This window comes from Cnephaeus nilssonii (assembly GCF_951640355.1).
Source record: "Cnephaeus nilssonii genome assembly, chromosome: 4".
NCBI lineage: Eukaryota > Metazoa > Chordata > Mammalia > Chiroptera > Vespertilionidae > Cnephaeus > Cnephaeus nilssonii.
Window position 1 is genome coordinate 60,579,941 of NC_137075.1, and position 26,425 is coordinate 60,606,365.

The following is a 26,425-nucleotide window of genomic DNA, read 5'->3' on the forward strand; positions in this document are numbered from 1 at the left end:
CACCACGTGGGATTCTTGGCAAACACTGTTAATTTGCAATTCACAACAACTCTGCAAAGTAAGTATTTTTATACCTGTTTTACAAATAAGAAAATTAAAGTGCACAGAGGTTAAGACATGTGTCCAAAATCACACAGCTGCTAAGGGGAGGAGCCAGGATTTGAATTCCTGAACCCTGGGCATTTTATTCCAAAGTCTATACACTTCTTAATACACCACAAAAAGAAGCCTTGAGACAAACATGTAGGGCAGACCTAACAAAAACAGATAAACAATAAAACAAAACAAACCAACAAAATCGCTTTTCAGTTCTGTAATTAAAGTTCCATATAATGGCTCAGACACAAGGTGAGGAAGATGTATGAAGTTCAACAGGTTATTGATTACATACATATATATATATATATACATATTTATGAACATATAGCTAGTAAAACACTTTTATTTGCATGATCTACTTAATAAAAAGCTTTGAAACATACATGGCATTTCTTATTGCGGTGATTAATAGTCTGCCGCACAGTGTGGGTTGGCTGGACACAGAATCGTGAGTGTGGTTGGGGAGGTGCCCTGGAGGGCTCCCCTCCTGCCTGGGGCTCCTTCTCAGTGAGGCACAGGCTGAAATGCTGATCTGATGTTTGGTCTTTTGACAATTTTCACTTAATGAATTGATTCCTACAGTTCATTAACATACCCACTTCCACTCTGTATACACATATGTCTTAATTAGCTGCTCATTGGCTGTTTAATTACAAGAAAACAGCTGACAGCTGCCTTGCTGAATTCTAATGGCAGACGCTTTGGAGCGGCTACACATTTGCTTTTGACAACCAAGATTTATTCATAACTTTATGATTTATTGTGAATGCTTGCATGTCTGCCCAAATTATTGTATTTTCCAATACAAGTAAAAATCTAGAATTTGGGGAATGTTGAAGTGGGTGTATGTTTCCCTCTCATGGCTTTCTGAGGCTGAGAAGAACGGAGAATCCTGTATGTAAAGGCATGCACTATGTTAAGATTTTATTTGTCTTGGAAACTTTCTGTTGAGAATGTTCAGAAGTGTGGGGGTGAGAAAGAAGAAATACCTTTGGATAAACAGGGCAGAAAGCTAATTATCTGTATAAAGGAAAAAAGACTATTCTTGTCAACTTTATTTCACTGAGGGGTAAAGAAAGGACATGCATAGATTAAAATTAGGAAGAGAGACAGAAGAAAGGAAAAAATTAAAATGGGGGGGGGCAGGAATAACAGTCCCCAAGAAAGTAAATAATGAAGGAAATTTGTTCTTTAGAAGAGAACAGGCAACTTCATTAGCAAAACACTTTTATTGTGGTAATTCCCTCCAATCACAGGGTAGGGCTAGCAAGGGAGTGTTCATTTTCTCTAATCACTGGGGCAGGGCCAGGAGGGCGTGTTCAATCCCTCCAATCACATGGCAGGGCCAGGAGGGTGTGTTCAATTCCTCCAATCATTGGGAAGGAACAGGGAGATTGTGGTTATTTCCTCCAATCATGTATGAGCCCTACACTCATACATCTGACAGCAATAAATCACAGAAACACAGATCTCTTGAACTATTTCTCATTCAATAATGACTAGCCTCCCTGTAGAATTGTATGTGCAAATGATCTCTGATTAAAGCTGACCTCATGTGTCATTTTTGGTAAGTGTAGATGTCTGCTTTGCCATAATGTGATCTTCTATACTCAGATCCAGTCCAAGCGAACACATTCAACAACAGTGATTCATAAGCAGGCATGCGGGGCCCTAGTCTGAGCCAGACACTAAGTTAGAGCCCTGCCTATACTATAACAAGGCCACAAACCCAGCGTTTTTTGTAAGTTGAGGAAGGACTCAATTACTGATACATGATTAAGACATAAATAAAGAAAAAAAATCCAAATCATCTTTGCGTAAATTGGAGTTTTAACACATCCTACCACTTGTGCATTGCATCACAGGACTGGAAGATTGAGCTAAGCAAATTTTTTTTTATCACCTGTAAGTAGCAGAACTGAAACTCTGATGTCACAGTATGCAATAATAGCCAAGTCCAATTTTCATTTTAAATGGCTAGCTCTAATAGTGCAGCCCAGCTGTTATAAAACAGTACACTAAAATGTTTGAACATGAATGCATCAATGCTGGAAAGTGGACAAAACTGGCCGAAGACTAGTGACATTTCACAACTGAAATAAAAATATTAGAATCCTGTTAAAAACAACTGGGGCCTAAAAGGAACAGTATGGACATTGGTTTTTAACCTAATACATAAAAAGCTCCAGAAATTGCTTTAGCTCTTTCAGGAATAAATAATGTATAATTATACAATCTAGATATCTTTCTATTGTTAATTTCAGGTCGTGTATTTGTTAATGCTATGAAAGTATTCCAAATTCTCCCTTTAATGGGTGAAAGAGGAGGTTTAGCATGACATCTTAAATGTATTATGATGATAAACAAATGCTAGTCTAAAACCTATCAAGAGCAAAGGGTCTTAAATGTAATCAGAAATCAATTCACTAATTCCAATACTCAATTGTACATTAGCATCTGAAATGTTACAGTGGAAACTGTAGAGCCTGGCTGGTGTGGCTCAGTGCTTGAGCATTGACCTATGAATCAGGAGGTCATGGTTCAATTCCTTGTCAGGGCACATGCCCAGGTTGCGGGCTTGATCCCCAGTGTGGCGTGTGCAGGAAGCAACTGATTGATGATTCCCTCTCATCATTGATATTTCTATGTCTCTCTCTCCCCTTCCCTTCCTCTTTGAAATCAATAAAAATATATTTTAAAAGAAATTGTAGAGCCAAAAAGTCTATAAGAAAACAGATTTTAAAAATTGTGTTTTTTAGTTTTTTATCTTAAATATTTTATCATCATCATCCGAGCAGCCACTGTATCTAATGATGAAGTTGAATGATAAATAGGATAATTTTTCAAAAGAAAATCTCAACTAATGGTCATTTTTCTATAAACATTTCAGCATTTTTATTCACTTTGAAGACCAAACTTTAACCCTCACATCGATAGCTTCTCATTTTATTTCTGGCCTTTTCTTCTGCCTGCATGTTCCGTGGTCTGGCCCCAGCTCCCTGGCAGGTCTACCCCAGCTTACCTTACACCCCTCCTAGTGGTCACCCAAGGGCCGGGACTAAATTCTGTTCCAAGAGCTCAGAAATGTCTTTACCGACAGAACTAAGCTTGCAGGCCTGGATTCTACGTTCTTCTGAAATGAAACGTTCAAGGCTTGAGCCGGGCTAGCACACTGTTTCATTATTTCAAAAGAACAAGTGAAATACTTTTAAAATAAAAACCTTAGCATAATGGAGCCCTTAAATTTTTTGGAATGGTGTACCTGTCTATCCTTAGCTTACACTACACACAGAAAGGGACCCCTCGCTCTAGTCAAACTGGGTTATATATTGTCCCTAAAATACAACCAAGACATCTCCATCGATAGGCTCTTGCTGCCTCATGGATATGTCTCCTTGAGTTACATTACAGACTGTGGTCTTACTCTGGTATTTAGTCCTTGCTTTGCTGTTTAGCTTTTCCTATGCTGGCCTCCTCTCTACAACTACACCGTAAACTGCTTGACAGAAGGATTAGGCCTTCTGTGTCTCTGGATCCCTTACAATACTTATAAAGCGCCTGGTCCCAAGACAGGTGCTCATGTGTTTGCTGTTTTTATTGGCAGAGTCTACATAATAAATCACAAATGGTCACAAAAATCAGGACTGGACCCATAGATAACCGGAAATAGCATCTGACTATCCCGAACAGCATTATGCAGGCATAAGGAGTGTGGCCAGGAATGATAACAAGAGCCAGCCTCTACTGAGTGCTTGTTATGTGCTGGGCACTTTTCTAAGTGCTTTACCGAAATGCACGTGATAACTCCATGAAGTTAACTACAATTATCCTCATTTCACAGATGGGGAAACAGAGGCACAGAGAGGTTGGGTAGCTGCTCAAACTGGGAAAAAGCAGAGCTGGGGTTCAAACCTAAGCAGTCTGGTTCCTGCGTCAGAGCACAAGCATGACCCAAAACTGTCTCTCTGCAGGTAGGCCAGGGGACCAGGAGTGGGTGAGCAGGGAATAACCGGGAACCAGACAAAGCGCTACCAAAACATCTACTATTTTCGCTGTTTGTGGGCAATGCTTACCTGGGCCAATATATGATAAATCATTTCAGTAATTAACCAGGTTCTCTAGTTTCTTGTGGTTTCAATTTTAAATGCCATTTAAAATACATTCACAAAATGATTAGCTCTGAAAATGACTGAGTCACTTTCTTTCCTCTCATTAGATATCTATTTATATATCTAATTATAATTTCTCCTTATGTCTAATGATACTAACACAGAGGTAAATTATTTACAATTTGTCATAAAGTAGCCACCTCCACCTGGTTGGAACACGGTAAATCATTAACCTCAATGGCAAAAGCAGAGGCTCCTGACTTCACCACAATTAGACATAAAAACATTAGTTACAGCAGAGAGAAACTATTCTGCAGAGTAAACAGTATGTGCATCCGATATAAACACGTACCACTGTATAGGTCCCAGGCTGGGCACAGGCCCAATCTGTTAATAAAATTAAGTTTTAATTGTTTCTGTGACTTTGAACAGAAGAACACAGATAACCAAAAACCACTTTGGCATTGCGTCCGTATATGGACAAGATCTGAAAGGGTCATCTAGAAAAGTGACAACTGTGACATAATAGCTGCCTGTTGTTTTTCTATTGCTTTTATTTCTGTCATAGACACTGAGGGTAAAAAGAAAACACACAGTGGCAATGCCTATGTAAACACAGTGGTCCTCAGAGAGTCAGTTCGCTTTTACAGAATAGTCTGGTGTTAATTTATCTCCTGAATTGTTGGTGTGATTCACAGGAAGTAGCCCCCACCCCAGACTCCATTCATAGGAAGTAGCCCCCACCCCAGACTCCATTCATAGGAAGTAGCCCCAACCCCAGACTCCATTCTTAGACACTCACTTCAGTTTGCCACATAAAACCGCATGGGGCATTACTGACAGCCTCAGAGGGGGGATCAGGTTCCCGGGCAGAATGAAGATACTCAGAGTGGTTAATACCTAGGACCCTGTCTGCTTAAGAAAACACCCAAGGTAATGATAGGCAGTACACAAAAATCGCCATTGGGTGGAACTCCAGGTGTGGGAGGACTACTGTCTCCATATCCTTCATCCAGAAAGGCCATGTCATCTTTAGCGGGGAAGGTGTGAGCTCAGAGTGGATGAGGGTGAAGTGTTACACCTGCCCAGCCATGTCAGCCAGATTAACTCTGAAAGTCAGTCGCTGTCACAGGCAGATCCCTCTCTGAGATGGCAGAGGCCAGGCAGTTGGTTTCATTTTGTTTTATTTCAACTAATTAATTCATTTTGAGGGAGGGAAGATTGAGGGAGTAAAAGGGCATAACTTTTTTTTCTTGGTAATCCAGAACCCTGAGGCTTGGAGTGTTACCACAGAGATGAATAATTCACATTCCCCTTTAAGTAGCAAGACCCCTATTCCTAAAAGGCTGGCAATTTTTGAAAAGATGATTGTGTTCGGCGGTGTGCAGAAATCTCAAGCTTCATCAAGATGGGCTCAATATGAAGCATTTGTATGTGTACAAAGTGGCAAATGTTACGATGATTAACAGTAAAACAAAGACTTAAGGAAATTACAAGGCAAATTTTCCTGCGGTCTTTCAGTAGTTATTTGTGTTTGCAGGTGATTTTGAATTTTATGACCCTGTATTTTTCTAATTTCACTAAAGGAGAACTAACCAAATTCGTGGATTTTATTTTTTGCCTCAGCTTCAAAATGCCTAGGGCTAAATCTGGCTTGGTTCAGTGGCAATCGAAGGTCTCAGAGCCTTCAGCATGTTTAAATAGCTGCTCTTCTGTTTATTTTGCACTGTTTTATCCTGTAAGCTGTCTCAAGGCTCTTCCAATATAAGCAGGAGGATTTAGATCTCAATAAATTGAAATTTGAATAACAGAGGCAATCTGGGTTTGGGGGTCTTGAAAGATTAGAATAAACAACTCTATTTCCCATTGCCATATTGTGCACATTCTGTACATATTACCCTGAAGTCAGCATCAGTCCAAATTAAAATATTAACAACAGCAATAAGAATAATAATGTTTAGATTTAAATTGCGCTGTTCAGTTTATAAGGACTTTTATTTACAGTTTTTCATTCTGTTCTTTGAATAGTTTTAAAAGACAGGAAGAATAGGTGTTATGTCCACTTTATAGATGAAGAAACTGAGTCACTAAAAGATTAAAACATGCACAAAACTATATGGACAAGTGGTGGCAACAGGACCAGAACTCAGTTCTTTCCAAGAGCCTTGCCATAATTTGGCCAGCTGTGTCAACATTTGTGTGCCAACAATAAGACTTTCAATCATATTTTGATTGAATTTATTGCAAATGCCTTCTTATAAAACTAATAACATTATAGAAGTCTAATGTTATCTCTTTTTTAAAAAGATAACCAAAGCGATTATTCATCAGATCAATCAATTCTGGGATTGGAAGTGACAAGCAAGCAATGCTCAAATACCTTTCTCTAGCCTCCTCTTAATTTGATGGAAGGCATAAAAAATATGTAACTTTTTTTACATGTAATTGAACACCAAAATATTCTGTCCTGTCATTTCTCATCACTCAAAATTCCCAGGAGTTGAATTTTTAGACACAGTAGAAATAAAAACCAAGAATTTCAAAGATATAGTCTAACATTAATAGAAACAACAACAACAATTTAAAAGGCTTACCTTGCAGCCTTCACATGTAATGACACCATAATGGATTCCTGATGATTTGTCTCCACAGATCTTGCATGGAATAATTTCAATTTGAGCTGCAATAGAATCACGCAACCAGTTAATTACATTTTCTTTTAAACACCTTATAAAAGCGTTCCCAGATCAGCATTTGTATAGTGAAAACTAATAACCTGCTAAACATTATACTGCATTAACTATTCATTGCTGAACTGTGAGGGTCCCCCTAGAGCCCTGGACTAAATTATGGCTGCTCGTTATATAATAGCTTTCGGGTTATTAAAATGGGTCATTTGAGAAGGTGTTTAAGGACCCACAAGAAGGCTGGAATCAGCATTTCAAAGCCTTCCAGAACCCGAGAGTTCGCAGTTTAGGCCTCAGAGCAAAGCAGATACTAGAATGTTTCCTCCGATCTCATTTTCCATCATTATTTTTAAAAGGTCATAAATCTGTCTTGGCTGAGCACTGTAGCTCGACTGGTCGAGAAAAATATGCTCCAAAAAGTCAAGACTACTTAGGAAAATGATTCAATTCCAAATATTCATGTTACTTATGATGGCAAGTTAAGAATTCCTTACTCATCCTTTTTTAATTAACATAGATGCCATGTGCTAAAAATGAGTCCATTTGTGTACGATCAAAACCTTTCAACCATAAAGATAATATCCTATTTGTCAGGACTCATCATTTAATAATGATGAGTCCTGACAAATAGAAGTAGCCTCTAAGTTCTTTACTTTGGAAATTGATTTCCTGGTACAACACACTTGTGTTTCTATCCAACTGATTACTTAAAGATGCCTCATGCTTTAAAACTAAGCAAATTTACATATATATATATATATATATATATATATATATATTGCACCAAAGTTCTCAAATATGACAAAATACATTTCTAAGCAAACACATTATATCTTGAGCAGAGTTGGACATAGCATAATTAAGGATTAAAAAATAACCTAAGGACAAAATAATTAGGCAAGACAAAGTACTTGGATCAACTATGAAATAAAATTTGTATATGAAAAAAAGAGACCCACACTGAGGTGTATATACAGGATGGCAGTGTTCACCAGTCTACCTGGAATGTTCCATTAGGGTAGGTTTATTTTCCATGGTTTTCATTACTGGATATCCTATCAGATTATCTACAAGTCACACACACACAAACACAAAGGCAAGTGCCCAAGTGTATTTCATTTTCATATACAGTAGGTCCTCGGGTTACGTTCGAGATCCATTCTTACAGCACAACATAACGTGATTTTCGGATTTTCGCTGTAAGTCAGAACCCACCTACATAAGCACCTACGTCACTCACATGGAGCACATACACAGCAGTAATGAAGTGAAACAGTAAAAAAATTTATAAGAGAGATAACAATTCCTGACCTTTACTTGTGGTAAATAAATGATAAAAAACATAAAGCACATATGTACATACGTCGAAATGACGGAACTTTTCTTTTTTTATAAATAAATGGGAGATGGCGACGTAACCACGAAACGACGTACGTTGAGTCCGACGTAACCCAAGGACTGCCTGTAGCTCCTACCTGGCCCCATGCCTTACACAAAGCAATGATGTAAGTTACACGATATAAGCAACACGTTTACACACAGCCCACTCTTCCAATCCAATGTAATCCCATATCCTGGGAGAATTTCCACAACACTTACTTTGAATTTCATGTGATGCTGTATTCAACAATTAACACATGAAATTCCTGGATTTAACCTCATTATAAAGCATGTGTGCCTGCTAACTTCCTTTCAAGGGGACTAGTACAAGTACTGAATAGGAAGTGCAAGCTATTCAGAGAGTCCTTTTCCCATGGGTCACTTTTAGAGTTGAGATACTGAGTTTTATTGTCCAGAGTTAGAGATGGTTCAAAATATCATGTCCAGTATATTTTCCATAATCCTGAAGCTTTCTAAAACTCAATAACACTGTCGAATATGTCTATTTGTGAGTTATGCAACTTAATATGTTAAAAGGTTTCATTTAACAAAAATGATCACCTCCAAGTCTGCCTCCTTATCATTAGCACCTGGGAAAATTCTCTATGAAATCTGAAACCTAACAATGTTTCACATCTGTGGTCCCTCCAATGTTCTAATACAGTCGAGGCAAAGTTTTGTGCTATAGGTTGTCTGCAACTGGAGACGAGATAGCTAATGCCCAACAGTTCTCAGGGACTCACAAAAGCCAAGGGGTAGCTGAAAGGTGGTATCAGGTGAGAGTTCTTGCCTGGGTTTCCCCATCTGAATTAACTAGTCTATAATGAGAACCTGCCTCCCCAACCCTGACCCCCAAGGAGTCGAATAATTAGGCAACGCAAAGTACTTGGACCATCTATTAAACAAAATTTATACGTGGAACAAAGAAGACTGGCACCGAGCTGCTTCTGCGAATGTGTCACCTCAATCTATACTCACAGAAATTAGACATAGACAAACCTAGCTAGGCCCTGTGGTTCAAGTCAGCATCAAAATTACCCGAGGCAATTAAAGCAGCATTAGTGCTAAACTTGGGCTTGTCAAGCGTCATCTTGATTCCACCTTAACAATGGAGAGATCAGCACATCTAGTTAGTCCTTTATAAGCTATGAAGGCCCTGGGCAGGCCATATTGGGAATGCTGAGTAAAACTGTGCCTGGATCAAATGGAAAATGACATATTTCTGTTGAGTGGGCCTGGACTCTTAGTGGATTATTCATCAGAAGTGAAACGATGACAGTTAAGCCAATGATCAAAATGCCTCCTACTGGCTGCTCTGATCCTGCCAGTGATACAGAGGTCTGACGTGGAGGGGTCTGCTCATGATAGGGGTGGTCCTGGGAGTGCCACCCTGGCCCAGCACTCTCACCTTAGGAATGGCTCAGGGTCTAGCTGGGGGGAGGGTGGGTCCTTGTTAGCCTGAGTCAGGCTCTCAAACTCTTGGTCTTCAGTCTTGTTTCAGGTCGTAGGGTCTTCCAGATCTGGAGGACACTCAAGCTAAGATATATTTCACGAGATTTATGGAGGCCAGTGAGTCGTCTATCCTCACTGTAGATGACTTGTATTTTCAAGCAGGAGGCCATCTGTCAGCCACTGTGTTTGTGCTTAGTTCCAGTGGGCAACGTGGGCCAAAGAATCAGAATTCGTTAGAACAAGATTCACTAGGAAGCTCTTGGTAATTATGGTAATGGGAAGGTTCTCCAGAGCAAGGTTCAGGAGTTCTGGCTAGTCTGACCAAACTATTCTACTAGCCTACCTCCAGGAGGGCAATCTTGTCTCAGAAGACAATTTCTGTTGCAAGTGCTCTTTAAGAAATGAAATACATCTGCTCCGGAAAGTAAACTTGCTGAATGTGACCTGATCACACATGTTGATATTTCCAGAAAGCAAACATTTGCAGATTGGAGCAGGGCACTCAGCCTTCCATTTAATCCAACAATGCACAAAAGCCGCCCACTCCACCTTTTAGTCAATTTACAGAATTCAACAGTAACACTGAGAATAAAAAAATGTAGTCATTGACTTGCAAATTTTTCAAAAGGCAGGCAGTTTAGTTCCATAAATTTTAGTTTTCAGTCCAATAAGAGGGAAAAGGCAAAAACCCCCTTGCCCTTTGCTGTCCATCCCTCAGGCTTTTGCATTTTCCAACAGGCAGTCTTGTGTCTTTTCAAAATAATCTTCTTTTAACACAAATTATGAGTCTTGGCCCATAGATATACTGCACGCATTAACTCAGCCAGTATTTCAAAGGATGAGTTCTGTCAGACACCACTCCTGTCACAAGTATATTGATTAAATTAGCCCACATACATATTCATCTCAGCAAAGAGGTTTACTGTGCAGGGGAATATCTGAAGCAAGAAGCACACAGATAATCATGAATTGGCTTAACAATGAACAATCTTGCTATGAAAAATTCTAATTTGCCTACATTTTCAGCTCTATTGCCTAAATAATTTGCTCTCTCATGCGCCCTGAGTAATTGAAGCAGGCGCTCCACACCTGCAGAGGCAAATTTCTGCAGTTTCAAGGAGCTGACAACCAGCGGCAGCGGGGCGTCAGGAAATCCGACAATGCAAGCGTGCTAATTAGCCAAGTGGTCCTTGGGCTGGGCTGTCATTGAGCCTTGGATGTACTTCCACACAAAGTTTGCTTTTTAATTTTAATTATAAAAGGGACAAGAACATGGACCCTGGCATTCTTAACACCTCATTTATTTCTCAGGAGATACTGTGGGATATATCTTGGTCTTGAGAAAAATGTCCGTTTTCCCAAAGAATTAAAAAAATACAATAGTATGAGTTATACCCATCACTTCACTCTCGGTAAATAGTGAACATGTATTTGTGTTTATAATGCAAGGCATTATTGCATTTACTTCAACAATCCTATGAGGTAGGTGGTATCATCATCATCATCATCATCATCATCATCACCACCACCACCACCACCTACATTTTTTAAGTGAGAAGACAAATTCAGAGAGGCTAAATAACTTGCCCAAAGTCAGAACGCTAGGAAGAGGTAAGACTGAAATTTGGGGACATTCTGTTCTTTTGTCTAACTAAAAATTTGGGGCTTCTGCCCAGCCAGTGTGGTTCAGTGTGGTTGAGCTTTGACCTATGAACCAGGAGGTTATGGTTTGATTTCCGGTCAGGGCACAGGCCTGGGTTTCAGGCTCGATCCCCAGCCCAATCATGATTCTCTCACATCTTTGGCATTTTTCCCTTTCTCTCCCTCTTCTTTCCCCTCTGAAATCAATAAAAATAGATTTTTAGAAAGTATTTTATTTAAAAAATAAAATAAAAACGTAGGGTTCCCCTTCTCACCATTCTGCACTGCCAAGATCCAATCGCTCCAGTAACAAACATCAGGAGATTACCGCTCTTGGTATGCAACCATTACCAAGGACCAAAAGACATCTTTTAAGTAATTTGGTTAAACTTACATACTACTTCGAACTGATATCAAGATGTCTTTCTGGGAGTTACCTGACTAGTTTAAAACTAGAAGTAATCATCAACCTTCTAAGTCTTTCTTCTCAATTTTACAAAATTCCAAGTAGTTTTTGACCTTAAGGTGACTGATACCAAGGTTTTTTTTTTGTTTTTTTTTGTTTTGTTTTTATACCAAGTTTTAACAATTTTTAAGGCTGGGAAAGTTACTTAGCCTCTCTGAACCTCAGTTTCACTTGTGGAGATTCAATGATATGATATATAAATGACACAGCACATAAACGATTATTATTTATATTCTACATACATGCACATCACACAGTCCTTAGAAATCGTTGGCACTCAACACATAGTCGTTATTATTATTGTTATTGTTGATAAGAAATCCTGCCTTATAGCGAAATGAAATTCTTTTCTGCAGTCCGTAAGCTCTTTCCAAAGTGGGGATAGAGAAAAGCTGCTTAGCCTCCAAATAATATGACAGGCAGTTCATACCAGCCACCACAGCAATCCTTTGCAGCACTGGCACTTAACTGTCTGCTGCACACAGTGCTATGTGGCGATCAGGTGTGGATGTCATATAGAATTTGTTATTAATAATGGTAAAAAAAACCTAAACATTTTGATGGGTTCATACAAAAATAAACTTATATGGACCCAAGGTTACCCCAATAATACCTTTCATCTAGCTCACTTGCACAATCACATATTTTCTTACACTAGACTGCACAGGGTGGGGTTCCTGCTGGCTTGCCAGGAAATGGCTAAATCTTGGATACACCCATGAGAATAGGTCACATAAGATTGGCAAGTAATTTCGTGTGACTTGCAAAAACGGTCAAGAGCTACTGTTTTATAAAAAATATCTTTTACGTCAATTTGTTGACAGTGGTTTTTTGTTTTGTTTTGTTTTGTTTTGTTTGTTTTTTGCTTTTCTGGAGGGCAAATATTGAGGACTTTTTACTTGCTATGTTCCATAGTTCTGATGTTTGAATTTTTTTACAACCAGCATGTATTACTTTTGTAAGCAGGAAAACCAATAAAGATTAAAAAGAAAAACCCTAAGGCATTTGATTTTATTTTCGGTAAAATGGCTTGAGTCCTTCGTGGATTAGTCACTTTATTTTATCCCCAGTTTAAAACTGCTGGGTATTAAAGGCTCTGCATGGCCTGACGACAGCCCAGCGTGCATGTCAAGGCCGGATGGTGGAGTGGTGGAGCCTTTGCCTGCTTCCCTGAAGCAACTGTGGGGATTCCTGGCCTCTAGAGTTCTGGGCCCCTCTGGTCTGGCCACCTCCTAGCTCCAAGGACACTGTGCCCTGCCCAGTGGAGTCCAGGCCAGGGGGCGCATGTAGGGGCTGACATTCATCTGGCTGTGAGCCCTGCCACAGAGGCTGGAACAGCCTGGTCTAAGGGAGCCTTTTCCTAATTTGCCTGCCCGGATGGGAGCCTTTGTTCAAACCATCCTTCCGGAGATGGCGCCCGTCTCTGCAGTGTGCAAAGGTGCTGTGTGTGGTGGCCGTGGGCACTCTTGGTGCTGCTGCCCCCGAAGGCCCTGGCCACCCCATATACGGGTTTGCAGAGAGCTCTCATTACATCTCATGGTGGCAGGGGAACAGACTGTGGCTTCGAACGGTTCGGCACATTTTGTCATCCTGGACCCTGGCTTGGAGTGCATCATGAATGTGTCCCATGGCCCAGCCCAGGCTTGTTCAATGGTCCTTCGGGGAGGGAAGGGCTGAGTTCCAATTGCATATTGCAAATGGATAATCAACTTATTCTGCCATTTTGCCCATTAAATATATACTAAGTGTGATAGTCATATGTTTCCTTAGTCGAGTCTTTTCTTCCACTGATTTTGGATTCTTTCGTGACAGCACTTGATCCTCACTAAACATCACCTAAGCAATTGGCCCCCTAATTGGAAGAGCCTTACCCCTTTGGTATAGTCTCATGGCCATTTCTGGCAGCAACAATAACGCCTGATATTTGCAGGGTTCGGTAAGTTTTTGCCCTCATTAGCTTGCTTAGATGTTGGTGCTCACAACAACCCTGAAGAGGCAGGTGGGTATCATTATGCCCATTCTATAGATGTGGAAAACGAACCTCAGGAGGATTAAATGGCTTACGTCTAGACTTCCCAGGAGCTAATTGTAAAGGCAGCCAGCCACGAAGCAGAAATACCTGGTACTTCTTTCCTCTTAAAGGTTACTTGGTGCCTGTAAATTTATGTTGTTATCTCCCTGGGGAGCTCCGGGGGAATGGTATGAGGGTAAGAACTGGAGGTCTATCCAGCTGAGACGTGGAGTCGGCAGTCCTTCCAAGGCTCCATCAGACCCTCCACTCCTTGGATGGCCTCAAGCAAAGCACTTACACCTCCACTTCCGCCATCTATAAAATGGGAATAATTCTTACCTCCCAGGCAGGTGGTGGTAAATGAATGCTCGCAAAGCTCTTTGAAGATGAAAAGACCTACATAAATGGGAGGGAAGCTTTAGGAAGCTTGGCATATCGTTCTTGGCAAGGACCAGGACGCTGCGCCCTCACTAGCCACAACAGGCTCTGCCACAAAGAGAATACAGAATATATAGAACTGTAATTTTCATCGGCTAGCTAGACTTAAAGTTTTTTTTTTTAATTGTTGGTTCCTAAAATGCCTTCCTGAGAGACCAGTGCATCCAGATGTTAGTATTTTATTCTCTACTTGAGAGAAAAAGAGCACATCGAAGGAGAAGTCACCTCTCTAGACCAGCTGTCACCAGCAAAGTCACTCAACTCAACTTGCACCCGGGCTTGTATGGTTTCGCAGGAGCATCGTGGAAATGGCAAGATTCCCACATACAAATACAATAAACATATGTGTCATCCTCTGACATCTTGAACCTTAGTATTAAGTTGATATCTGACTCAAAGGGCCCTGCCAAACTGTAAACATTAAAGAAAAAAGTCCTGTGCCTTACTTTGCCCCCTCCCAAGGTCCTACCCCTTACCTACTGTTTAAAGCCACTTCTTAAAGGCTTTAACTTGACTGGTTTTTGCTGAAAACTCAACAGCTTTTAAAAATCATCGAAAAAGACACATAAGCATGCCTTAAACAACTGAGGGGTCAAGCATTTGCAAACTAGATCTAAAATAAAAGGCAAAATTGGAGTTTTGGAACTTCGACTATTCCCTTCAGTCTTTATACAAGTAAGACTTAGGTGCATAAGAGTTAAAACACTGGGCCAGAATGCCCCATCGAAATTCAAAGAAAGCGGAGCTGTGTTTGCAGGAAATCTCTGAAGCATAAGGACAACAGGCACATCTTCTCATGTGGCTTTCTGAGAATATGCAGCTAGTTCTGACAATGGGAACAGAATATTAATCCTTTGTAATATGCTTCTATCCCTACTAGATTAAGCTTTCCAGAGAAACTGACTCACATTCCCTGATGCATATGTATCTCTGCTAAAAGCCAAATCCAAATGAGCTCTTTGTCCCTAGACAGGGAAATTCTGTTAAATCAGAGAGAAAGAAGATTTTTCATATAGAGGAACAATGGATAACTTTGATTTTTAGAATCAATTCTCTATAGAATTCTCCTACTACATAGTTACACAAAATACCTAAATTTGAGGCAATCGACTCTTTGCCTTTTTGGGTAACTAGGTAGTAACGAACTAAAGCCTTGAATAAATTAAGTGAATATCAAGAGAAGCAGCTTCCCAATACGTCACTTCGCTTATCCAGTGCGTCAAATACTGAATAAATTATCATCCAATAGGAGATGATGCCATTAAGATCAGCAATACGAATAGTTTCCTCTTTTTTGGTTTTTCAATTTAACCTTTCTATTGCCTTTGTAAACAATGGAACATATTTGTTCCTGAGAATTTGTGGGGTTTTGAGAAATCAGGGACCAAGACAGAGGTATCTGGCAATTTGGCTAAATTACTCCCAGTTGGAATAAGGTTCCTCTAAGATTGTAGAATTAACTGCATTTTTTCCATATATAATTCTGGAAGGTCTTCTAGGCCCTTGAGATCAGAAACATCTAATAAAAATCCTCCTCTTGAACCTCTCAGTGTGGGTTAACTGTCATTTCATATCAGCAGGAAAGAGAATCCACTTTAAAGTACTAAGTGGTTAGACTTTGCTGAAGGGAAATTCCCAATAATTTCTTTTCCAACTATGGGTGTGTATCCCTTATATAATTCTGGATCGTACTAGACAAAAAAAAAAAAAATGTCATCTGAGTCACAGAACTGCATCTAATCTTATCTAGCAATCAACCTCACTCTAGATACCAATTCCTTTCCCCCCTTAACAAGAACAATTTTGCCACATTTAGGTTAAGTCTTCCTTTGCTCACAGTTGAGAGCAACGGGGTCAGTCAGCTCTTTGCTTTCATCATTCAAAGTCTGTTTTTCACAACAGAAAAGAACATATTTAAAACCAAATCTGGAGATCTTATCTCATTTCTGCGTAGCCAAAAACATCAGAATTACTTTTACTGCATTTTATGAAATAACCTTACTTTACACAATTCCCCTCAAGTTCTCATATCTAAGCCCAAGAAGATAACCACTCCATTTTATAGCTCTCTTATCTTTGCATCTGCCTATGCATACCTCAAGCGATACCCATTGTACAATCTTGGTACTTCTAATTAGATGCTTTTGCTTTTTTAAATGGGTACCTATAATATAAAAATAAACAAACCTGGTGCTTCAATTACAAGTCCAAAGACAGGAAAATGTATTGACACAGAAATGGGTCTTATAACAAATAGGACATTTACTTAAATCTACATCAGTTCTACTACTTCTATGAGTCTGGCATACAGCATACAGCTTAGCATACAGCATTACAGTTCACTGAACAGATCATTCAAAACATTCTGTTTGCCTCAGAATACTCCGTAAAGGGCCAAAGTCTCCTACCTCAAAACTCAGCCATTGATTGCTAATTCCAATTGCACAATTTCTATGACCACTTCCAGTGCCATCACAAAAGTCATCTGGATGCAGAGATGCAGAAGTGGGTCAAATAACAGGAATCCAGGTTAAGTCATCAAAGCTTACAAGGTAAAGGAACCCATTGCTTCTTTCCATTCACTTGAATGGTTTTTTTGAAGATCAGTTACTGTTCATTGAATAGATCATTTAAGAAATATTCCCCAACCAAATTAAGTTTGAATTCATGGCAAAAGATTGAAAATAATTATAACTTTAAACCTTGAAAATACATTCACAGCCCCCTCTGTATTAAGCAATAGAGGACTAAAATGACAACAGATCCATAGTCACAGCCACAGACTGGTGAAACCAAAACCTTCTTGGTCGACAGGCCATTTTACTGGGTGAGGATGGTTAAGAGGATAACCCCACAGCCCAGATCCCCACTTTATGCTTTCTCCCACTTCAAAAAGTCTCCCTAGAATTAACTGGGAGAACAGAACTTTGGGCAAGAGACCAGGGAAGGGTCTGGTCTTTATTAAAAGTCACAAGCAAATTATTTAGACTTGCCAGAAGGAGCAGTGTAGGTGTTGCCATATTAATCATTTTAAGGCTATAGGATCTTGAAGGATCAGTGACCAACTCCCCCTGGTAGAAAAGTTCTACTAGGTTCACCTACAATTTCCAGGACGTAGCCAATGACATAAAAACAATAGACATGGCGAGTTCTAAGCTTTCAAATAAATACATCAAAGATGCACCTTGGGACTGCAGTCCAACGTTGTTGATTTTTTTGAAAATTCTCTTTCATAATGCTTTTCTAAGACAGCCAGTGCGGCCAGGCAGAGGAATAACCAGAAGAGTGTATTCTGACAATTTCTCTAAACACATGCTCTTTAAACTTGCTTATTAAAAAAATATTTTCATTCTTAATTAAAATATATAAGATCGATCAGAAAACAGATAACAATATTTGCTGAAAGTGGATGCACAGGTATTTCTATGGCCCATGCCAAAGGGGAGAAAGCAGAGCAGGAAGCTGTGCCTTCAGAGGAAAGGGAAAGATAGCAAAAGGCAGCAGTGCCTTGGGGACATGAAGCAGCTGTGAGACATGAGGAGAAGGAATGCTCTGGGCCAAGGTAAGAGATTGACAGATTTATTTTAAGAAGGTTCTGACATCTAAGCATCAATTCACAGACTACAACACCTAAGAAATGTCACTCCCTCCGCCCCAACAAAAGGAAATGTATAACTTGGGTGTTTATCTTGAAGCTACCTATTTTTATGTAAGTCACTAGAGGCCTGGTGCATGAAAATTCATGCACTGGAGGGGGGTCCCTCAGCCTGGCTTGCCCCCTCTCACAGTCCGGGAGCCCTCAAGGGTGGAAGGTGACCCGGTGATCAGGGAAAGGCGACGCCATCACACCTCTGCTGTTGCCACTACCGGCAGCGCAAGCCTCGGCCGGCTCTGGTTACCTGAGCCTCAGGTGGCCCTGGGCAGCTGGGCAGCCGCCATCTGAGGCTTGCCTGTGCCTCGGGCTTGCCCTGGGCAGCTGGGGGGCTGAAGGGACTGGGGGACTCCGGAGGCAGGCACGCGGAGTGGCCAGGCCCGCCTGGGGGCGGGCCCAGCTTTGGCATGCGCCTGCCGCCCGGGTGGGGCTGAGGGGACTGGGTGCCGCCATCTTGTGGCTGTGGGTGCCGCCATCTTTGAGGGCGTAGCAGTCAATTAGCATATTCCCTCCTTATTGACTGTGGGCGCTGCCATCTTTGTGATGGTGTGAGGGTCAATTAGCATATTCCCTCTTTATTAGATAGGATGCCCTGGAGGTGAGATAAGAATGCCATAGCTACACAAAGATAACAAAATAAGGTTTGCAACATCATCCCATTTTCAGTTTCTCCTCCTGGAGTCCAAGGAGCTTCTTTAGCCTGCAAACATTTCATGACCCATCCTGAACGTCCTGCTATCAGCCTTGCAGCATTCAGCAATGTGTCTGCCTCTTAAGATAGCATGAGTGAGTGAGTGTGACATTATCATTGGAATAAGTGCATCTTCCTAATTTGCAGTAAAAGTGCACCATTCACACACTTTGGTATTTCAGTAAAACAAGGTTTTGAAATGCGTTTCACAAGTGATGGTGGCACATTTCACATCAGATGGAAACACGGTCTGATGGCTAACAGTGGCAGTGGCTATAGGCACATCTTACTGTCCCAGCAGGAGCTCAGAATAATAGGTCCCTTTTAATGCCAATGGCTATTACCATCTTAAATCATCATCATCATCATCATCATCATACACACACACACACACACACACACACACACATTCCACACACTTACAAATACCACACATTCCACACGCTCACACCCAGCTCCATCCAGCTGCCAGTCCCACCACCACTTGCTGAGCACCTGCATGAGTAGCATCAGGGATGCAGAGAAGGTACATAGAGCCTGCCAGCACCCCTCATTTTGTTACATTAGCTTCACTGTGTATGAATTAGGGATGGAAGAGAAAATTTTTTTGAAAGGAGTTGAGTACAATCTTGTTTCTTTCTTTTTTTTTTAAAATGTATTTTATTGATTTTTTACAGAGAGGAAGGGAGAGGGATAGTTAGAAACATTGATGAGAGAGAAACATCGATCAGCTGCCTCCTGCACACCCCCTACTGGGGATGTGCCCGCAACCAAAGTACATGCCCTTGACTGGAATCGAACTGGGACCTTTCAGTCCACAGGCCGACGCTCTGTCCACTGAGCCAAACCGGTTAGGGCGAGTACTATCTTGAAGGTAAAGTGTCAAGATTGAATTTGTAAGCTCTCAACCTTTTTAATGCCGCGACCCTTTAATACAGTTCCTCATGTTGTGGTGACCCCCAACCATAAAATTATTTTCGTTGCTATTTCATAACTGTAATTTTGCTACTGTTAATGAATCGTAATGTAAATATCTGTGTTTTCCGATGGTCTTAGGCGACCCTGCTAGCGGTTCTCAACCTGTGGGTCGCGACCCACAGGTTGAGAACCGCTGCTGTAGAGCCTAGGGTTGAATCCCTGCCTGTCACATACTAGTCATGAGAACTTGAGATTTCTTAACCTGTGCCTGATCTTCGGCATCTTGAAAAGGATCCCTACCTCATTATTATATGGTGCCCAAATACAGTGCCTGTTGAATCAGTGCCTAGCTCATAGTAAGTGCTCAATAATGTTAGCTACCATCACCATCACTTACCTTTTTTTTAATGTTTAAAAATTGATTTTTAGAGGTAGAGGAAGAGGCAGAGGGTGAGGAAGAGGGAGAGGTCGAGAGAGAGAGAGAGGTCGAGAGAGAGGTCGAGAGAGAGAGAGAGAAACAACCATGTGAGAGTGAAACATTGATTTCTGCCTCCTGAATGAGCCCACAACCTGGGCATGTGCCCTGACTGGGAATCGAACTAGCAATCTTTCTTTCAGTGCATGTCACAACGCTCAACCAACTCAGCCACACTGGCTAAGGCAACCAACACTTATCTTTTAAGGATGGTGGTATTTGGCAAGAGTTGCAATTGGAGTTGAGGGAATTATTAGAAGAATGAAGAGGGATACGTCATTATGTTTCTTTTAGTTGAAGACTTGGAGTTTAGCAGCTTTATTTCTAATGCAGAGGCCTAAGAGAAGTGACACTCAGCAGGTACAAAGCATGACTGAAAGAAACCAGTGTGCATTATGTCAGCTTGGCCTTTTGGAGAGGTGGTAAGTGGAGGAAGTGAGAGAGAGACCTCTAAGAGCTGCGTGGTGACATGGGGAAAAGACTGGACTAAGGTTAGGAGGCTTCTAGAACAACCTGTGTAATGAGCAACATTTACAAAACACCTGTCACACATTGTGACCGCCTTCCTTCAGGGCTCAGCTCCCTCATCTGCTCTCTGGTAAGTGCTGCAGACCCGGGCCTGCTATCTCACACTGCCGTTTGAGGATTAAGAGTGAGTCGAACTGTCATCTCCCCAACAGCAGACACAACTTTTTAGGGCAAAATCCACTAGATGCCACCTAGTCAGGGAGAAGTGGTGGAAAAAGTGGAAGAGAAGCTCACCTGACAACCAATTTGTCTATTTTCTCGCATTTTGATTTAGAAAGGGGAGCACCCTGAAATGTTCCCGTCATGTCCTGAGTGAACGTTCAGGCCGAGTACTCACTGGAGTAGAGCACTCTGTCCCAATACACCTGCTCCCTCCTTTTTGGTCTTCTTAAAAACAACAACAAAAAAACACACCACAATGTTTACTACTATCAACCAAAGAGAATTCTTTTTAATACCACACCCTGCCTGTATAGAAGAGACAGAGCAACATGATGCTAATATGGTATTGATGGAGAAGAAAGTAATTTTTCCCTTCAAGGTGAACAATTTCAATGGAATGTACTAGGACAGATTTAAGCTGTTTCTTTCTCTCCCTCCCTCTCCCTTTCCATCTCTCTTTCTCTCATTTGTTTATTTCTCAAAAGAAAACATTCTCCATCAGTAAAGCATTTTAGGACCTCAAGCTACATGGTCTCCAGCTATACTGCCTAAGGCATTATATGTCAAGGACCAAGTCCAAGGCCCTCCCAAGGACATCAGGGCACAGAGCAGTAACTTCTGAAGCAGGGTCTGGTGGGAACACAGAAGGGGACTCAGCAGACAAGCGCCATCCCTGTGAGGCGTCGGGGAGCCAGTGTCCGGAGGGGAGGCTGGAGTCAGGCCAATGCTCCAGGAAATCAACCCAACTACTCACCATGAACTGCCCTTATTTTGCCTTCACTGCTATTCAAAGGGACCCAAAGCAGTCACTGAAAGCAATTCTAAGAAATGGAGCTAATTTTTTTTTTGTAAAGGCTTAGAAAAAAATCACTTAAAGAAGTGTGCAGACTTCCAAACTAAAATTCTGAATGGGACAGGAATATATATATATATATATATATATATATATATATATATATATATATATATATATTTATATTTGCAGGGGGAGGAGGGGTGCATAATCTTGGTATGTTTGTTTAAAAAATAATCAGTCACACCTCAAACACATCCATCAATAATCAAGAAAGATAGCTAACACCTGACAGGAATTATTCATTTAAAATATCCTTTATAATATGTCACAAGAATAAGCTAGACTGGTCCTCACCCATCCCCACCCTCTAACATAAACAAATCGTCTTTCTATTGAAGCCAATTTCCTGTTCTTGGAATCAGCTTTTTGAATTGTCAGTTAGGCAAGATGAACTGATAACCTGACCATAAAATTTACCATTGTCGATAGCAAGTCAGGTATAGACAATGGTAAATTTAATTTTATTTCAAAATGTTTCTTGAGAGTGAATTCTTCCATCTATGACACAGCAAGTCTTTCTCCTTTTCTGGGTCTGTTGAAGTGAATGGTACCCAATAGGTACATTTCATTTGCCAATTACATAGCACAGTCCATTTTAGAGTGAATCTATTCTTTTCCTTTCCTTTCTTTCTTGACTTTTGGACATTCCTAATCAAGTTCAAAGTATGTTTTCTTTGTACATAATTTTACAAATAATCTTTGAGAACCTATATCAAAGTTCAAGTCGCTTTGCAAAAACAACATCATCAATGAAGCCGGGAGATTTTAGGAATAGTGATTTTTACATTGTGTCATTCCAGGGACCTTCCTGAATGAGACTTTTAGGAAGAGATTAACATGTAGAAAACCAGACTTTGAAAGTGGCGATCAGGCTGCCTTCAGTCTAACCTGTGAGGGAGGCAAGGGACTGAGGAGACCTCAGTCCCTCCTGATACCACTGTTTTCCACTCCTCTCCTAACCTGACGGAGAGCCATGTGGGACTCCATCCCTATGGACTTTGCCAGGCCCCGCATTTTATTCAACTATAACCAAAAAATGGGGAGCGAAAAAGGATGATGTAGGAGAAAAGTGAAAACCTAAGGGCCAACTATAATGAATATCTTAAACTAATGATGTATTTTGATATTCTAGGAATTTGAATTTGTATTAACTGTTATTTGAATTAATGTCTGGTGTGTGTATTGAGAGAGTAATTGCTAAACTGGGGGAAGTGAGTTACAAAGACTTCAGCAATGGGTATAAGTGGCCAGTGGGCCAAGGAGTGTGAGGTCCCGAGTAGCAGATCTAAGATCTCTGTGGTTTCTCCAGAAAGGCTGTCACGCATTTCATGTCGGGGTGCTGCTCTTCCCCGCCTGCAGCAAAGCCCAGACAAGCCCTGGGAGAAAATCACGGGGACCAGAAAAGCAGCAGCAGTTCCTACATTCTTCAGTAACATCCCCAAACCTTAAAAAGAGAAACTTTAAGAAAGCTAATTTTTATATCTCCAAACCACCAAACTGTGAGATGGGATGAAATATTGATAATTCCACATGACATCTCATGGGGAAAGCTTCCGTGTTACAGCTACCATTTTCATCGAATTCCCAGTGTGCCCTTGTCTTGACCCCCACGGCTGAGTGAGGTCGGCCCACCCCAGAAACAGCGCAGTCTGTGCTGACTGCAGTAAAAGCACCGAGCTGCCCCAGGACCACACTCTGCTGCCTCTGAGTGACTTCTGAACTGGCGGCTGAAGTCGGAATTCTCCTGTGATTACCAGAGAGTATGACAACGGAAGTCACCATTCTGGGGTCCTTTGGGGCAGGAGTTTCCCTTTGGCTCTCCCTCCATTCAGCTTCCCACACTCACTGCATGCTGTACAGTTTTGTTAGTCAGGGAGTAGTAATTCTGATCCAACCAGAAACATGTATGATCACGAGTGGGGTGATCTAGACAATGGCCGCCTACTGCTCGAGTGGAGGTGCTCCTGTGTTGCCTTTGAATGTCTTCTTTTTGTTTGTTTGTTTTTTTGTTAATCATCACCTGAGGATATTTTTTCCATTGATTTTTAGAGACAGTGGAAGGGAGGGGCAGAGACAGAGAGAGAAACATCGATGTGAGAGAGACACATTGACTGGTTGCCTCCCACACGCGCCCAGACCAGGGCTGGGGATTGAGCCTGCAACCTAGGTATGTGCCCTTGACCAGAATTGAACCCGAGACCCTTCCGTCTGTGGGCCAGCCGATGCTCTATCCACTGAGTCAAACTGGCTAGGGCCAATGTCCTTTGTAATTGCTGTCATCTATCACGTTAATTTTCTGGAAGAAGAAAATTAGCGGCTAATATTTTCTTCCAATAAAATCACTGGCACCAGTCTCTACACCAAAATGAGGCTTGACCTTCAAAGTAGTGATGTCATTGCCACAAACTACTTTGAACCACTTCTTTGGCAACTGTTCTCCGTACCAATGAGATGAGAAAGACAAGTTTGTCACTTTATAGTCTTTTTTTTTGTTTTTAAGGAAAATGGCCTGGGCTGATTTCTTCTCTTACCATTAACTATTGGTTGTTTTCAAAAATCGAATTCACTTTTCCAGGAGAACAATGGCCACGATGGAAAAATATTAAAACATTGCTAAAGGAGCGTAAAGTAGTTCCAGAAGAGGAATTGCATATGGGTTTTTGGCAGTGACCGTGAGCATTTTTGGCACAAGTATTTATTAGCCTCCCCAGTTGAGTGCCTTGAAGGGGCAATGTTCATGTGGGAGCATACCTCCCAGTACCTTTGTTAAAATGAAATCAGCTTCATTACCTAATAATGTATATGACTTTGGGAGGAAACTCGGAGCCTCATATTTTATTTCTCCTCACCATACCGTCCAATTAGAGTGGGCTTCGTGGAAATTCTGATTCCATTGCCATCGCTGCTGCACTCAAGTATGCTTTCTGATGTCATGCTCTGAAATAAACGAAGTTGTTTGCTACAACTACCTACACACAAATTAGAAAATTATATGACAAGGCGTTTAATACAGCCTGCAGCTGGGAAACAGGTTATTACTGAAAGTCGTTGTCGACATGGTTTCTGGTTTTGCAGTAAAAGAAGATGACTTGAAAGGACTCAGTGGTTTTGATGCTCTTCTGGAATGAAAACATTCAGTGAGTGCAGAGCATCGGGCTGTCATTAATGTCAGCCATGCGAAAACACTGTCTCCAGGAACACTACCGTCATTTCCCCGCCGAGACCAGGACTTTCCACTCTCTGGCATTTCGGGCTCTGGGCTGGTACTTTTCCAAGAGAGAACCTTGGGGCGATCCATTCTGGGTACTCCAACACATAGAACACTTTTCAGTTAATACGTGGCCTGAGTTTGCCAAAGTCATCCAATAATTTTGACGGGAAGATGTGTTCCTTTCTGAGAAATATTGCGAGTTAAGGATGAAATCCTCAAACTTCAGAAGGCAAGAAGTATAAATACTACCTTGAAAGGTACAAAATGTCAAAATAATGTGGTGGATAAAAGTATACAACTATCGGAGTAGCTTTATGTTACTTCTCTTGAACGTCTTGATATATACAGTTTAACATGGTCTTATTGATAAAGTAGACAGATTTCTGGTATTCTTGGTATGTCTGATGCTGTGTAACACCTTTTATGTACTGTGTCTGTTGCCTGATTATGTTGTAAACAAGCAACAAAACACCATGCTCCATCCCAAAGTTATGAGGGTTGTAGAATGAAGCGCGCTGTGTGGGTGGAGTTAATGATACAACATTAAACGAGAGAGTTGCCCTGTATTTTCTCACTCTGCAACCAACTTGGGCACAAGAGAGAAGAAAACAAAGCGATGTTCTGAGGTAGGGGTAAGCATTAGGAAGTGGTATTCGCTATCACATCACGAGGGCACTTTGTTCTTCTTGTTATTTTCCTCCCCCCATTCATGGTCCATGAATTAATATAAGAAACAAACAAGGCATTAGGGAATAGGCTAAATATAAAACAGTATTTGCTCTACTCTTTGGTTTCAAACACTCTAAGAGAAAGATATCAACATTTTTTTTTAAAAATCTCATTCAAGGATATGTTTTTATTGATTTTTTTTTTAAAGAGAGAGAAACATCGATTTGTTGCCCGCCCCCCGCACCAGTATGCACCCTGACTGAGGACCAAACCTGCAGCCTAGGTAAGTGCCCTGATTGGGAAACGAACCTGTATGCAACCTTTTGATATATAGGAGGATGCTCCAACCGACAGAGCCACTCAACCAGGGAAATACCAAATTTTGGATAAGAAAATATTTCGTAATTTCCCAGGATGTCACATATTTGTCATACTTGCTGTAGTGGTAGTATGGCATTTTTAATATCACATTTTATTGCAATAATTTTTAAAACTCCAAGGTGAGTTCTCACAAAGAGATTGCCCGAGTTGGGGAGGGTGGGACATCTGGTGATACACTTATGGTGAACTTTTTATTTCACTTATGTTCTATGCTTTCAAATAATAAACTGAAAATGCAATGTCATTTTCCATTCTCTCCTATCTCATTTTAAATATAAAAAACAAAAAAATAAAATTCTATTTTATTATTTGTTTGTGAAATATCCACAAGTAAGACTCCAGGGTATCTTCATAAGTGTGTAATTTTTTTCCCCAGCCATCAATTAAATCACAAAGAGAATGCAGCTCATTTCATAATGAGCTGAAAATATAAATGATTTTTGAAACTAAATGGCCAAAAGACATACTTGCTTATATTTGAGCTGCTTTTGAACCAGTAAAAAATACAGAAGAGGAACACAGAAGACTTGAAATATGGATGGAAATTTTAATGTTTTAAGTTTTTCACACCCAACCCCAAACATATTCATTTAAAAATA

The 26,425-nt window shown here is 40.8% G+C and overlaps 1 protein-coding gene across 3 annotated transcripts in view; it reads right to left on the reverse strand.

The window, feature by feature from the left end:
* Positions 1–26,425, reverse strand: part of RORA (RAR related orphan receptor A) — a 711,378-nt gene that overhangs the window by 28,928 nt on the left and 656,025 nt on the right. For 2 of the 3 annotated variants that reach the window (XM_079768378.1, XM_079768379.1), the window contains one exon: positions 6,803–6,888. In XM_079768378.1, the coding sequence (XP_079624504.1) occupies positions 6,803–6,888 (86 nt within the window). Of the gene's footprint in view, positions 1–6,802; positions 6,889–24,604; positions 25,604–26,425 lie in introns of those variants that run through there. The other variant, XM_079768380.1, reaches the window with a different exon arrangement.